Genomic DNA, 17412 nt, shown 5'->3' on the forward strand with positions numbered 1-17412 from the left:
GAGGTTAAAGGGTGATTTATTCTTTAGCGTGCCAGTCAAAAAAACAAAAACTAGCCGATCTACAAGCTCACAACACAGCTTTTAGATCTCGTCGAGCAGAAACCTCTTATCTCAAGATTGTTTTACTTTTAGTGTTTTTTCATAAATGAACGCCCTACTTCATCTTACTACAGTGTCAAAAGTATAGCAGATCAACAAGCTCAAAACGCAGCGCAAAGTGACGCGTTTTGAGCTTGTAGATCTACAACTTTTACCGTTTTTGAATTTGAATCCTGAAAAGTAACAGTTTTGGACATTATGAGGTTTCCACCCGACAGAGACGATCTGCTAGTTTCGGTGCAGAATCAAGTATAACTGTTTTGCTTATAATCAGTTAGACGAGTTCGACGAGTTAAAAAAGACTGTAATTATGTTCTGCTGCTACATAATATTATATAATAACTTACACAGGAGGCAGTGTATGCAAATGACAACCACTGGCCAGGTGCTTGACGACTGCAATAAAAAGTTCATTTCTGAATCAGTCATTACGATCACAGAGACCTTGAGCCATAGTACAGCAGAGTTATCAACAGCAGAATTATCCATTTCTAATCACTGGAGCAAATATTTTTGATTTCTTGTCCCCCTTTGGAGTTACATCATGGCAAGGTAACTACACAAGCCAAACCTCTACCAGAGAGGTCTAGCCCTTTAAGGACCCAGGCTAACAAACAGCTCAACACCTCCTGGGTTTACAATCATGTCGATTTATAATATGTTCAAGTATTAATTAGCAGACGGGTCAGGGGAAGGGGGTGCCCATGCGGTTCAGCCAGTTATCATGAGGTATATTTAATCACTTGAACCCTCTGATTAGCAAAACGGGAGTTGAGCTGTACACTTGAAGCGTTATTTTTCGATCTACTCCAATTCGCTTTCGCCAAAAATAGCCGATCTACAAGCTCACAGCGCGTTGCGCATTGTTGTTCCCACCCAAAATGTTTCCCCCCAAAATAGGTATGCTGGAGTTCAAGCGGTTAATAGTAATGTGCCGGGTTCAAATCCCACACATTACAGTGGGTCGTTTCATTCAATGTTACGGTCTAAAAATATGACTTAATTCAGTTTTAAAGCAAACATGTCTTCTTCCCCCCCAAAAAAAGTTTTAAAATAAAACTGTCAGGGGGAGAAAAAATCCAAAGTATTAACATTAATCTTTGGATGGAGCCTGGTGTCTGAAAGCCAACGGTGTGAGTCATCTTTCAGTGAGAGAACAGCACATATCATATCTAGACTTCCTGCTACTCTACATCGACCTAGTTAGCGCGTTTGGCTTTCGGCTTTTTTCTCTTTTTTTTATCATCAGGCATCACAATACAGTCCCAATGTGATACTTTCTCCGTGTTAATCCATTGAATCCAGGAACGCATACTGTGCCATTTTAGATTTTTAGCTATAACCATTGTTTTATATTTTGGGCTATTTCACGACTTTGGAAAAATCGTGAACATTTTTGCAAATCTTTGAATATATATATATATATATTTTTTTTCAAGCGAACATCTTTAACTCAAATCTTTGCTTTTGGGGGTCCCTGGAACAAAATATTTTCAGATGGGGGTCTGCGGCCAAATAAATCCACATCCTTATGTCAGGGACCTAACCACTGATATACAGCAACATAGTCAGGATTTAGAATCCCCAGAAGCAAAGATTTGAGTTACAAATGTTTGCTTTAGAAATATATATATATTTATTTGCACGAATTTTCAGGATTTTTTTTTTTTTGCCGATATACAAGCTCATAATCGCGGCACAGATGAGCCTGTGTATCTGCTATTTTTGAATAGGCAAAGAAATATAAAAATGACACACAAGATGCTTTCCCGGTCGAAATGGGTTAAATACGGATCGGAGGGGGGGGAAAAAAGAGAGAAAACACACTTATTTTCTCCACTGTGACCCAGATAGCGTGATTTGGTTTTGTCATCAACATTGTCATTATAATTATCATGGCTCTGATGCCACTTTTCTCAATGCCCAGGAGAACATGAGATAAACAAAAAATAATTGTATAGGCAAGATTTATTCTTTTTTTAATATAGGTACTTTACATTCACCCGGGGTTAAATCATAGCTGATGTACAAGATCACAACACGTTGCCTCAGCTATATTCGCTATTTTTTTTATTAAATTGATATTTATTTAGAAACCGTGCCCAAAATAAGGATTGGCTTATGCATGTTAACCCATTCAATCCCGGAACGCATACTGGGTCATGTTAGATATTTTAGCTATAACCATTATTTTATACTTTGGGGTATTCAAAAATATCAGAGCTACAAGCTCATAGCACGGCACCGAGTGCCGCGCTACGAGCTTGTAGATCTGCTATTTATTCGTTTTTTAAATCGTGAAGATTTCAAATCTTTGAATACATATCTTTTTTTTGAAACAACATTTTTAACTCAAATCTTTGCTTCTGGGGGTCCCTGGAACAACATATTTTGATGGGGTCGGCGGCCAAAAACATAATTTTGAGGGGTCCTTGACAAGAAAATGTTTGAGTACCACTGATATTTTTGTTGAGACATTTGACAGTTACAAATGTTCGCTTTAAAAATATATATATTAAAAAATGTGCGCACATTTTCACGATTTTTCAAAAATAGCACAGCACTCTGTTTGCACTTGTTGTTCTTCAACACTAACCCAGGGGGAGCCATAATCGTCGAGCAATCCATACAGCCTGCAGAGTTGAGATGCAGGAATCGAGCAGATGAGCTGATTGCAAGAACGAGAAGCGACGGAGCAAAAAAGTTATCCCGAGTAAAAAAAGAAATCACACCCAGTGTGAAGTGAGCGGTGCTATTTATGAGTTATTAATTTCATCATGCATCTCGGTAGCCAATCACAGCGCGTCTGCGAAGTTTGAAGTTCAATTCATCATGTGTCTCGCTAGCCAATCACAGCCTGCAGAGCTTAGCCTATGGGCGTGTTTTCCACAGCATGGCGTCACAGCGAAAGACACATTTTCGTGACGGAAAGAAAAACTTTCACCACGGATGGGTCCTAAACCCACTTATAGGAGCGGTTACACCGCTAAAAAATAATAATAATAATAATATATATATAATATATATATATATATATATATATATATATATAATATATATATAATATATAATATATATATATATATATATATATATATATATATAAATTACACTCACAGCGTTTTGTTGTGCATAAATAGGTGCGGGTCCTGAAAGGGGTCAGGTCATTTATGCGGTTGTTTGGATAATGGAGAGCAAAACGGAGAGAGTTCATGGCAGCTTTTTTCAGGTGAAAAGCAGGCCAACAAAATAACACCCAAACTCTGAAAAGGAAAAGGCAACACCAGAGAAGACCTCTGTCTTTTGGGGTGTCAGTAAAGCTGGAAGCTTATTTAATTTTTTTTAACCACTTTCAAAAACTGGCATCCCTTTTTTTGGCGAGGTCATTATAGGTCAAAAATGTTAAATATTTTCAACAACAGCGCTTTATGCCAATGTTTTTAAACCCTGTAGCACTTTGAGATTTGCGAAAATTTAAAATGCGTTATCAGTAAAATGTATTATTATTATTGTGAGCTTGCAGGTCAGCTATTTTCGCTATTCGTGGTATGACGAAGTATGTAGGGCTCAAGTGGTTACTTAACAAACAAACCAATGATCTCTGTCAAAGGAAAAAAATATCTTTGTTTGGTTCAGATCAGGTCAGGGATTTTTAAGGAAGTAGACCTGACACCTAGGCTACGCCTAAAATAGCACATTTCTCTGCAATAGGTAGGGGCTGATGTTCAGGTTTCAGTGAAGTTGGGAGAGGGGAAAAAAAACCTGAGAGGGCTCTGATGTCACACCCTCATCCTTCCTCATCTACGCTACAGCGTTGAAACAAAACAATCAGATGAGCGCAACAGGAACGCCTCGCATAGGAAGTGTTATGCAACGTTACTGTAGACATAACTGAGGCAAGCTAAACAAGGAAATACCTGCTTCCCTGTTCTGGTTTAGTTCAAAAGGATGCTGCTGGGCGTGTGCCTAGTTAGTGTGTGTGTGTGTGTGTGTGTGTGTGTGTGTGTGTGTGTGTGTGTGTGTGTGTGTGTGTGTGTGTGTGTGTGTGTGTGTGTGTGTGTGTGTGTGTGTGTGTGTGTGTGTGTGTGTGTGTGTGTGTGTGTGTGTGTGGCGTAGAACAAACGCTTGCCCAGGTATGCGCATATACTGTAGCCCAGACAGACTTTAGTAACTATAATCTGGCATGATAACTAAAGTCTGCTCGCTGCTCCGGCAGTTGTTACCTGGTGCAGCAAAACCTTTTGTTCATTTTAAAAAGGCAAGGCAGTCAAAGTGAAAGTGAACCTTAAACTGGGTGTTTATATATAGAATACAAAAGCCACACATCTGATGCACGCAATGAATAAATCAAACGGGATTAAGTTAACGCCCTGTGGCTCTGGACCACATAGGATGGTTCAACATACAGTATACCAGTGGTTTTAAACCTTTTTCATGCCAAGGAAGGACCACTAAATTGATATACATTTGGGCACGGACCCCCATCTGAAAATGTTTTGTGCCAGGGACCCCCAGAAGCAAAGCTTTGAGTAAAAAATGTTCGCTTTAAAAATATATATACACTCAAAGATATACACGCATCTTCAAGATTTTTCAAAAATAGCAGATTTACAAGCTCATAGCGCGGCACTTGGTGCCACGCTATGAGCTTGTATATCTGCTATTTTTGAATAGCCAAAGCTAAGTGGTTAAAATGATTGTGACGCTACGTTAACTAATTTAGCTGGGGACCCCCTGGTACCCCCCTCCCAAGGACCACCGGTGGTCCCCGGACCACTGGTTGAGAACCACTGCAGTACACCATCAGAGACCAAACCTTGGTGCGTCCACAGCTGCAACTATTGATTATCTCCTTAACGACTATTCTATTGACTACTTGTTCAATTAATCAAATAATCAAGAAGTGTGTTTTCTTTTCTATTTCTCATATATATCAACGAATCGACAAAAAGTTTTATAATAGACTAAATCAAATAGTCTGATTAGCCACTTAAGCCCCGTTTTAACTTTGTTGTACATGTAGAAATGGAGAGAATAGCCGTTCTACAAGCTCAGGACAGCGGTGTTATGTAAAAATTGAAAAAATAGGCCATCTACGGCGTACACCATTACGACACATTCTGAGCTTGTAGATCTGTTATTTTCAAATTTTCTATTAAAATAGATTTTTGTTTTAAATGATCGATTAAATCAATCAGTTGCACCCCTTGCAGGTCTGTCACTTTAAGTAGCTAACCTCAGCATTACCTCACTTTTTCTTAGAAAAAGCATCCCCATCCGTTATTAGAACCAAGCACTTCCACAGCTAATTAATGCGCCTCCAGTTCTGGGAATCGCAGACAAAAAAAAGAACAGGCTTGTAGCGCTGCAAAGAGCAGCACCGTATTGTATGAGGATCAATTATTTACTGTAGAATATGTTAACCCACCGCATCCCTGCCTTGTTAAGTATTTGTACATGAATCCATCAAGCTGTCCCTAGCTACCTACGTTGGTACAGTATATGGCTAATTAATTTTCCGGATTTCTAAGCCATTTTTATTGACTAGCTGAAAAACTAGCTTACAAAGTCACAAAAGTGTTCATTTGCTGTTGGGAATAGTTATATATACACATGTAGGCAGGGGTAGCTTGGTTTAAATTAAAGCTTTTTGAAACGAATAGCAGCAATTTATTTCATGATTCTGCAGCATCTGCAGCATTCAATTGAGTTGAGATCTGGGGACTGTAAACACCATGGCATATGCAGTGGTGGAAAAATTACAGAATTGTTTTTACTTAAGTAAAAGTATCAATAGCACAATCTAGAAATACTCACGTTACAAGTAAAAGTCTTTTTTTTTTTTTTCTACTTGAGTAAAATTACAAAAGTATTATGATAATAATAATGAAAATAATAATAATAGGCATCAAAAGTATTGGCATCAAAATATACTTAAAGAACCAAAAGTAAAAGTACTTATTATGCCCAATGTCCCATTTCTCAAGTTCTATATGTATCCAAATCTTTTGAAAATAGCAGATCTACAAGCTCACAACGCGTTGCGTAGATCAGCTATTTTCAAATAGCCAAAGTATAAGGCTAAAGTGGTTAATGCATGTTGTGTAATGATATTACAAATCTACAAAGTAACTAAAGTTTTCAAATAATTGTAGTGGAGTAAAAGTACAATATTTGCCTCCGAGATGTAGTGGAGTAGAAGTAAAAGTATTGAAAATTGGAAATACTCCAGTACAGTAAAAAAGAAATACCTCAAAATTGTGCTAAAGTACAGTACTTGAGTTACTTTCCACCACTGAGCATAATGATTCACATCATTTTCATAGACATTAAATCAGAGGTCTTCAACAGGGGGTCCGCGACCCCTAGGGGGTCCGCGGAGGTACTGCAGAGGGTCCGCGAAATTGTTGTTTGATTAAACAATATTTTTGTTTGAAAAAAAATATATTATTTTTAAACATAACATGAATGCATAGCAAACAGATAAATGGATGCACAATAACATGGTATGTTTATACATATTTTGTAGAGAATTTTTATTTTGCACACCTACTGGGGCAGGTGCGTAGGAGCAGGCAATATAAGACACAATTGTATACATAAATATACAATATATGTGGTAGCCCCCCCTACCCTACGAGGTAGGGGGTCCCTGCTCCATCTCCCCATCAGTTTGGGGGTCCCTGGCCTGAAAAGGTTGAAGACCCCTGCATTAAATCATTCGGTGACAAATTGTGCGCCTATGGATGTGGGCGTGGCATAGTCACCCTGGAAGGGGATGACAATGCCACTATATCAGGACAGAAGCAATTCTTCAGAGGATAAAGTGATCACTCAGAATAAGTTGTTATTGATTTGCACAGTGACCCTTCCCTCGGAGGGGACAAGTGGACCCATGGCAGGAAAATGCCCCCCCCCACAGCATATCAGAGCCAGCGGACACGACGCCCTCACTGTCAGGGTCAAGCATTCAGGGCCTGTACAGTTCTCTTGGTGTACTCCATATCGCTGTTGTCGGAACAGAAACCATCTTATCTCCATATTCTAACTTTTGGTGTTTTTTTTGGTAAATTAACTCCCTACTTCAGGGGTCTTCAACCATTTTCAGGCCAAGGACCCCTTAGCTGAGAGAGAGATGAAGCTCCATATTGAATTAGATTGTGTTGCAGATTTCTTTTCCATATTGAATTAGATTGTGTTGCAGATTTTTTTTTTTTAAGATTTCATGGATACTGTAGGTTCATAGACTTGTTCCAATAATTTGGATTCATGCATGTTAAACATATATTTTCAGACAGTTAACCTTTGGAACCCTCAATATTCAGTCAACTTGACCGTTGTCTTTTTATTTTTCCCTCTACACCAACTCTCAGAAAATAGCCGATCTACAAGCTCACAACGCCTCGCAGCTCGAGGCGGACTCCCCGTAGTAACTCTGAAGACCCCCTAGGGGTCCCGGACCCCCTGTTGAAGACCCCTGCCCTACAGCGTCACACAAAAGTATCAAAAGTAGCAGATCCGCAAGCTCGAAACGCGGCGCAAAGCGCCGCGTTTCGAGCTTGTAGATCTTTGGGTAATTGGGTTTCCACCCAAAAACAGAGACGGATATGCACTCGCCCACTTGTTTTCGAGAATAACGGTGAAGTAGGATGACTCATCGGAACCATATAACTTTTCTCCCACATCTCTGTAGACCAGTTTCCTAGTGGTTTCTGCACCTCATGCATTGTCTTTCTAATGAGGGGTTCGTGCACTGTAGCCCCACACTACTGTACAACATCCCTCTGTGTGCCGCGTGTAGCCGAGAACACGCTGTTCTCGTCGCTGACAGTCTCATCACGTCCTGCACTTCATTACACTCTCAGTCAACCTGAGAGGAAAAGTTGCTCCTGTTTTTTACTTCTACTAATGCATGAGGCAGCATCACAATGGTCAGTGTTGGAAAAGTTACTAAAACATAGTAATATATTACTTATTACATATTACTTGTTTAAAAAGTAATATAGTTACTTTACTTATTACTCCCTGCCAAAAGTAATTAGTTACTTTACTAGTTACTGGAAAAAAGAAATATATTACTTTAAGTTACATATTACTTTATAGTTACTTTCCAACACTGTGTTGGAAAAGTTACTAAAACATTACTTTCCAACACTGTGTTGGAAAAGTTACTAAAACATTAATATATTACTTATTACATATTACCTGTTTAAAAAGTAATATAGTTACTTTACTTATTACTCCCTGCCAAAAGTAATTAGTTACTTTACTAGTTACTGGAAAAAAGTAATAATATTACTTTAAGTTACATATTACTTTAGTTACTTTCCAACACTGACAATGGTCATAAAATGTGAGCTTTTTGAACCACAATTTCTGACCCTATTTTACTGATGTCTTTCCCCATCTATGGAAAGGCATTATGTATCTTTTACAGGGGTCATCAATGTGTCCGTACGTACACGGACAAATGTGCCCGTGGCAAGACTTGGCCTGGTCCGTGACAAATTTTTGATTTTGTTTATAATGTTCCTATTTCGTTCATAAGACCCAATTACTGAATTGTCAGTCTCCAGGTTTTCTTCAGAATATGCATGACACTGATTTACTATGGCACTATGGCACACTAGGAGTCCACTAGGACAGTGGTTCTCAAACGTTTTATTTTCCGAGGACCCCCATAACTCTGAGAGAGTACAAATGTTACATTTGTACACTCTCAGAGTGACAGACCTGTAATGGTCATTTAGGGATAGCTCTTTATATGTGATGTCTATTCATTTACTGTAACACTAGCTAGTGGAGCAGCCTTTCGTGACTGGAGCTGCTGCCCTCTGTGCCCTGAGTCTTTCAGAGTCACTTATGTTTCTCTCTTTTCTCTATAGTACGGGTATTATCTTGATATCATGCCTAACCAGGGAGAATGGTGTCATCCATTTCATGCTATCAACATGTAACGATGAATATTTGTATTGTTCTTGACAAATGGGGGTGGGGGAGTACTTGGGCACGATAACCTCTATGTGCTATGTGCTCTGTGTGCGCGCGCGTGCATGCGTAAACACATTCTGTTTGTGTCCACTGATGGGTTTCTAAATTGAGACAAGGCAAATACCTCTGTCAACATGATACATCTGGAGTGAGACGGAAGCCGTCTGATTGGCTCATCACCCTGTTATGTCTCGTGAATATAAATAAACGACTCAACTGTGTGTTTGACTGGCTGTTTGTAGGGGTGTGTGTGTGTGTGTGTGTGTGTGTGTGTGTGTGTGTGTAAGAGAGAATTGTACTTCACTGATAAAGACTTGATTGCCCCACAAGTTTGTGTATGTGAGAGAGAGAGAGAGAGACAGCGATAGAGATGATTGTACCTCTCTGATGTAGCGTTGACGGCCCTGTAAGAGCACGTGCGTGTGTGTCATTGCACGTGTGTGTGTGTGTCTGTGTGTGTGTGTGTGTGACTGTGTGTGTAGTCCTCTCACCTCGTTGCCGTACATCATGAGGTGGTGTGTGGTGATGAGGGCTTTGAACACCACCACCCAGCTGGAGTTGGCCGTGCGCTCAAACAGAGTGTCTGCGAGCTGGGGAACACTCACGTTCATCTCATTGGTGCAGTGGATCAGATCTGTTGGACACATGCATGGTGCACAAACACACACACACACACACACACACACACACACAAACACACACACACACACACAAAGAGGGGGACACATGTAGTGGCAGACAGACAGATACACACACAGAGGGAGAATGCATGCAAACACACACAGACACATCAAACAGAGAGAGAGAGGGGGAAGAGGAGGATGGGAGAGAAAGAGATGGAACACTGGTGAGAAAAAAACACTTTGAAGGTTGACTCCTCATCAGGCACAGTGCATATTATTGTTGCTGTCGGACAGAAACCTCTCATCTCCATAGTTTAACTTTTTATGTTGTTTTCGTTGTTTCGTAAATTAATGCCCTATTTCATCATACTACAGTGGCACACCAAAGTAGCAAAAATAGCCGATCTACAAGCTCAAAACGTGTCGCATTTTGAGCTTGTAGATCTGCTATTTTTGCTATTTTGGAATTTTAATCCTGAAAATTAACAGTTTTGGACATGTGAGGTTTCCACCCGACAGCAACGATGTCACCACCTAGCTAGAAAATACCATATAACACACAGCAAAATACATGACAGACACACTAAACACAATTCTTAGCCACTTGAACTTCAAAAACAAAACAAAAAATGCATTGTGAAAATAGCCGGTATTCAAGCTCATAGATTTAGCTTGTACTGTATACATCATACAGTATATTCCAGTAATTTTGGCAATTCTCTGAGAGAGAATATAATGACATACCTAAAACATGTGGGGCGAATATTCTGAAAAAATAGCAGATCTACAAGCTCACAACGTGTCGTCTGGTGAGCTTAAAGATCGGAAAGGGGAGGGAGCCAAGTATAAACCGATGCATGACTGGACAAACAGGATAAAATTCTAGTTGCAAATCTCTCTTCTTTCTTTTCATCCTTTCCTCTGCCAACCTTTCCCTTTCTCTTTCACTGACTCCATCCGCCTCGCACTTCCGCCTCCGATACCCCTTACTTCTCCATTCTCTCATTCCATTGAGTGCTGTGCTGTCAGACGACAGACATTCAGACGGTGGTAAAGAACAGACCACATTTCAGGTGTTTGCCGAGGCCAGACAGAAACTCTGGTTTCCTGAACAAATGGAACGGTAGAGAGCAGCTGAGCCTCAACACACACAGGAAGTAAACTAACCTTCGGCCTCAAGGACGCAAGACTACAGTGAGCGAGCGGCTTGCAGCATTGAGAAAAAGGGCTATGCATCTCTGACGTCGTCTTGACCAGATATGGAGGGACGGCGGATCTGAGATTAACCCTTTAAGAGCCGAGGCCGATTCTACAAATTGTCTTCTAAATCCTAAAAAACGTGTGTTGCTACTGTATATATCAGTGGTGCTCAAACCTTTTCATGTCAAGGACCCCCAAAATGATATGTATTTGGCCACGGACTCCCACCTGAAAATATTTTGTTCCAGGGACCCCCAGAAGCAAAGATTTGAGTAAAAGAAAAAATCTTTAAAAATAATATATATATAAAATATATATATATAAATATATTCAAAGATTTGCACAAATTTTCACGATAAAAAAATAAATAGCAGATCTACAAGCTCATAGCGCAGCACTCGGCGCTGCGCTATCAGCTTGTATATCTGCTATTTTTGAATAGCCAAATATAAAATAATGGTTTAAGTGGTTACGCAGATGCGTTCCAGGTTTTAATGGGCTAATACTAATAATAATAAAGAAATGTACATGTAAAATAAATTCGGGGAAGTATTTCCTTGGCCTAGGCCTACTGGCTGCTTGAAAAAAAGAGATTCGGCTCTGATCTGTTCAGTGGTTTGCGAGATTAGCCGCAGACAGATAACACACAGACCCTCTAGGCGGCTCCCCTGGTTTAGCATCGAGTGTGAATGCACACAGGTGTCACAAGAAGAGTGTGTGTGTATATACAAGCACTGTTTACACCTGGTCTTAAAACGTGTCTGACTGGGGGTATACTATACTTCCCCACTTTTGAGAACCGATGTACTATGTAACACACACACACACACACACACACAGTGTAATCCGAATCCTTTTTCCCACACAAAACACCAGAACCTGACACGCTCCTTTCACTTCCTCCTAGGGTTTACATCCTTTTAGAATGAAGGCGAGCCGTGAAGGCGTTGCGTTACACGTCCCGACTCTTGTGCTGTCATCCGAGTCGCTCTCTCTCTCTCTCAACGCGTTGGGTTGTACCGTTTTGAACGGGGCTCGGCCGGCGTGTTGAGTGACAGTGAAAAACAACACGGCGCTTCACGCGCCAGTGCACACAGTTGTCGTAGTAGGTGGAGAGACGCGTTTTAAAACTTAACCCATTCAGACCGGGAACGCATCTCAGTGTCATTTTAAGATTTCTTTGGCTATTCAAAAATAGCTATTTTTGAAAAAAATAATGAATTTTGTGCAAATCTTTGAATATATATATTTATTTATTTTTATAGTGAACATTGTAACTCAAATCTTTGCTTCTGGGGATTCTACAAAATGTCTTCTAAATCCTAACAGTTTTGGAAAGAAATTATGTTGCAATATTATCAGTGGTCCTCCAAAAATTTTCATGTCAAGGACCCCCAAAATAATATGTATTTGGCCGCGGACCCCCATCTCAAAATATGTTGTTCCAGACACCCCCTAGAAGCAAAGATTTGAGTAAAAAAAATTGCTAATTTTTTTTAATATATATATATATATATTCAAAGATTTGCACACATTTTCACGAATGTGGCACTCGGTGCCGCGCTACGAGCTTGTAGATCTGCTATTTTTCAAATAGCCCAAAGAAATCTAAAAGTGACACCGATGCGTTCCCGGTCTTAATGGGTTAATCACTGATGTGCCCTCATGCATCCCTGACCAGCTTTCCCAAGTGCTTTTCCACCTGAGGTTTATGAGGTTGAGCGTCCAATTACCAGTTCCAGACTCCCCCAAGACACGTGTAAACGCCACATGTAACATACATACATATTCACCGTTTCCCTAGACAATACAGCTGCAGAGTGCACACTTCAAAAGCATTAAAAAGGAATCGTTCAGTTTCAGTACTGACTCCAGTAGCTGATTCCTTTCAGGTGCGTTAGTATTGCTGCATAATGGTACAAAAAAAAGAAAAAGCTACCCGTCGACATTTCTCAGTAACCTTAGTGGTGGTTTAAAAAAAACTGTTTCCAATTATTTGACAAGAATCTCCAGCCCAAATATAAAAATGTAACTATACTATAAAGTTAGCAAAACATAAACCAATTTAGGTGTGCGATGCCTCTCGCATTTGCAGGAATTACAACAAGTGGCTGCTGGACTGATTCCATTTTAGATCCACCCAAAAAAAAAGAATCTAAAGAATTTCATGGCATTGTTCTACAAAGATGTCTGTAATTGAAATATTTGAAAACAATGCAGTCTTGTGTTAGTTTTGGTGTTAGCTGCGCAGCTACTTTGCCGAGGCAATGGTGGGTTTTTATCAATTGAATACTTGTATTGAGAAGTTTAGAAAAGCTGTGCTAAAAGGATAACCTTGATTCCATTGCGGTACTAAATTCATCATCAAGTCATACAATACATACAATAGAGTACATAGCACCAATGACACTAAAAGCAATTATAGATACGCCCTTGTTTTACATACAAGGTTGTTAACTTGGCACTCTGAAATTAAAATATTAAGATTACATTTTGGTCAGAGATGATCACTAGGGCTGGAGATGAAGATAAGAAAATTGAATTCCACTTCAAAAGACCTCCGCACCGCAGGCACGGTAACATACACTATGCGATACTGTGTAGTACAAGTGGTTCTCAAAGTGGCGTACGGGGACCCCCAGGGGTCCTTGTGGGGGTTATATTAAACTTGGGGGTCCTTGACATGAGAATGTTTGAGAACTACTGCTTTGGACAAACCAACATGCCCATTATGGTTGCAAATGAACTGCACAAAACCACAACAAACTCACACACACCCAGACATTATGAACGTATTACTGATAATTACAGTAAACTATAAGTCAGGGTTGTGCGATAGGACTTCAAATCAATATCACGATTATTTCTAACTGTTGGCTCGATTAGGATTAATCAACAATTGTTCTTTAAATAGTGTAAAGGGGCTATCTACGAGCTCACAGCGTGTCGCAGGTCGCCTGTTTTCACTATTTTGTACGCCAACATTGTACAACGAAGTATAATACAGGGTTAAGATGGAATCAATTTAGTCGATTATAAGCGATCTATTAGAATGTTTTCGTGTTGATGCGTTGATGTATAATAAAATAAATAAATCAAAACTGGATTGAAGTCGGTTATTGGTTCTAAATATCGGCTTTGATATCATTTCAGTTCATTGCCCTGACCTAATAATTCCTCTATACGTTTTGAACCACCTTCCCTTCCACCTTTCTTTACTTTTTCTCTCCATCTCTCTTCCTCTTTCTTTGTTCCTCGACTCTCTCCGTGGGACGTTATGGGTCGGTGCCGACTCAACACACACCTGGTAACTAAGGGAAACGGGCTTCTCATTAGACAACTGGTAGAACGGAGCAGAGAGAGAGAGAGAGAGAGAGAGAGAGAGAGAGGGTCCCACAGGGAAAATTCATCACCATAATCACACACACACACACACACACGCACAACGTAGCAAGCAATTAGTATCTTTTCCAACACACACACCCACACACACACTTTCAGTCACCGGTATCTACAGGCACACGTGCATTCTCACTCTCACACACACACACACACTTTTCCCACTTGACATGGGATCTTTTGTCCAGGTGTGCACTCAGTATGCAAACACACACAGACCTACTTTCACTCTATTTGCTCTTTTAACATGTACTCAGCACCATCTCAATTGTACAGGAGGAAGCACCCACGTGCATGAAGCACAGCACACCCACACTCCCTTAGCACAGCATATTTTAACACGCACGCACACGTGCACACACACACACACACACACACAAACACACAGCCTTGACTTTCAAAGTCTCACTCTTTCATGTCTTCATTACATTCTAATTAGGAATCCTCCTCCCACACACTCACACACACGCACACACACATCCACACACACACAAACACACACAGCCAAAACCAGGCACACACACACCCAGTAGCATCCTCTTTAACTAAGTGGTCCAACACTCTTACTTAGTATGCACTCATTCTACACACAATGTGAAGACACACCCAACACCACACACATAAATACACACACGGCCCCACATAATGGGGATTTTTCATTAATCCATGATTCCACTCCCTTCTCCACACACACACACACACACACACACACACACACACACACACACACACACACACACACACACACACACACACACACACACACACACACACACACACACACACACACACACACACACACACACACACACACACACACACACACACACACACATTCATGCACGCACTAACAAACACACACACATCATGCAACAGTACATTGATGTAACAGAAAATGTTTCATGCAGCGCATTAATGGATAATTGTGTCTTTCAGTTTCTCTCCATCTCTGTTTGTTGTTATTCTTACATGCTGCCTGTGTGTGTGTGTGTGTGTGTGCGTGTGCGTGTGTGGCATCTCCTGCTTTGTGGTCTGTGATATCCAAAATGCTCCTCCACGCACGGACACAGCTTTTTTTTATCCGCAGCCATTTTATTTCTCAGCTCTTTAAAACATAATCCACCAACAAAACAAAATGCTAATAATAGTAACGATAACTAGAAGGAATGAATGCGTTTGCCAATGCTCGGGGATTCCAGCTCGATTTGAATACAATTAAAGAGATGTTTTCTTTTCTCTGCGCCTTGGTCTGTGCATCAGGGGGATTGAGAAAGCCTTGTTAAGGCGGATGCTCACGCTGCCTCAAGAACCAACACTGCTTTGTAATGGCAACATGGTCAATTGAAATTCAATTAATAAGACTTTTGTCTTTTCTTATACATTTTTCAAACGTGACGCATTGTGAGCTCATTAGATCAGCAATTGGCTTTTACTTTCTTGGTTTTCAACCCTTTTCATATCAAGGTCCATTATTCATTCTGCATTTGAGCCACAGACCACCATTTGATGAGATGTAGCCTCTCAGACCCAAAACTTATATATTTAGCTATCGTTGGATAAGATTTGGTCCTCAATTCCATGTTGTATTGATGACCATAGGAGAGATAACAGGCAAACGTTGATCAAAATAACAATTCAAGAGTTAAAGATCTATAAGGGTCCATTTGGTTACCAACTCTCCATCATTTAGCTGGGGACCACCTGGAACACCCCCAAGGACCACTGGTTGAGAACCACTGTTTTAAGCCATTCCGCAATAGAGGGGGCTATGCCAGAGGCTATGGCTATTTTGGGGTCCATGGCATAGAAAAGTTGGGCAAGCCCTGGTCTAACAGTATATCAGACAGTGATTCTTAAACTTTCTTGTTTTTATTTCAAGGATCCCCAGTTTGATATGCATTTAGGGCCATTTGATAGATCTTTATCTCTGGGATCCCAGTCTAGACTGTAAAATCCTCAGTGAGAACCACTGGACTATATTTATACAGTACACACAGTGTTCATTTAACTCTTGAGACCCTTATGGGTCCGTTTGGGTAAATGTTTTGCACCTGCAGAGTAATGACTATTTCACTGTGTCTTTCCTCTGTAATTGTCTTTCTTTTGTTTTGATTCAGTCAAACTGGGACTGAGGCGTGAAACCGAGAGATAGAAGGTTCGGTCTGTTGAACCCAGTCAAAAACAGTCTAAGCATTCTGTGTCGTTTTCCTTTTTGTCTGCCGTGTCTGTGTGTTTCGTTTTGTTTTGTTTTTCTTCCTCCACTGTGGACAGACTGTGTGTCTGTGAAACACAGTGAGAATTAATAGCTTTGTCCCGCTAACAGGGATGAAGAGAGAGAGAGAGCGAGAGAGAGAGAGAGAGCTGCTGGCGTCCCCAGTGAGTTGGCTGTACCCCGCAGGTAGCCAGGTGGCCCGTGTCATTATCTATCCATCTATCTTAGCTCTGCCTCTCTCTCTCGCCGTGTCGTTTCCATCTCTCTATTTTCTGTTCCCTAGTTTTTCGCTCTCTATGTCCTCCCCTCTCTCTGCCTGCTCTCTTTCTTCGTCTCTCTCTCTCTCTCTCCCCCTCGCTTCCGTCACGCCTCAGCGCCTCTCTTCTCTCTCGGTCGGTCGGTCGTCCATATCTCTCTCTTTTTAACTGGGCTCATGTTTTTTCATCAGGTTCTGTAGTGGTGTGAGAGGACTAAGAGAAGAGCTGATTAGGTCTGCGGGGACTGTACCGTGCGTGTGTGTGTGTGTGTGTGTGTGTGTGTGTGTGTGTGTGTGTGTGTGTGTCTGTGGGTGTGAGAGAGAGACAGAACGTGTGTGTGTGTGTGTGTGTGTGTGTGTGTGTGTGTGTGTGTGTGTGTGTGTGTGTGTGTGTGTGTGTGTGTGTGTGTGTGTGTGTGTGTGTGTGTGTGTGTTAATGTAGATGGGGTACATGTGCTGACTTAATCAGGCAGAGTGGAACAAATTAGATGCCATTGATCCTAAACCAAGGAGAGAGGGGGACAGGAGAACGTGAAGAGAGGGATGAGGGAGGAAGGAGAAAGGGAGAAAGAGAGAAAGAGAGAAAGAGAGAAAGAGAGAAAATGTCTCCTTGAGAAGTTGCTTTGCATGTG

At 40.8% G+C, this 17412-nt stretch overlaps 1 protein-coding gene across 8 annotated transcripts in view; it reads right to left on the reverse strand.

Annotated features, from left to right (window-relative positions):
* The window catches only part of LOC308101972 (phosphatidylinositol-binding clathrin assembly protein), a 137394-nt gene that overhangs the window by 93051 nt on the left and 26931 nt on the right, over nt 1-17412 (reverse strand). For all 8 annotated transcript variants that reach the window (XM_080451534.1, XM_080451532.1, XM_080451528.1 and 5 more), the window contains exon 2: nt 9582-9724. In XM_080451534.1, the coding sequence (XP_080307660.1) occupies nt 9582-9724 (143 nt within the window). The remainder of the gene's footprint in view (nt 1-9581; nt 9725-17412) is intronic.

This window comes from Gymnoscopelus braueri (assembly GCF_963280865.1).
Source record: "Gymnoscopelus braueri genome assembly, chromosome: 15".
Taxonomy (NCBI): domain Eukaryota; kingdom Metazoa; phylum Chordata; class Actinopteri; order Myctophiformes; family Myctophidae; genus Gymnoscopelus; species Gymnoscopelus braueri.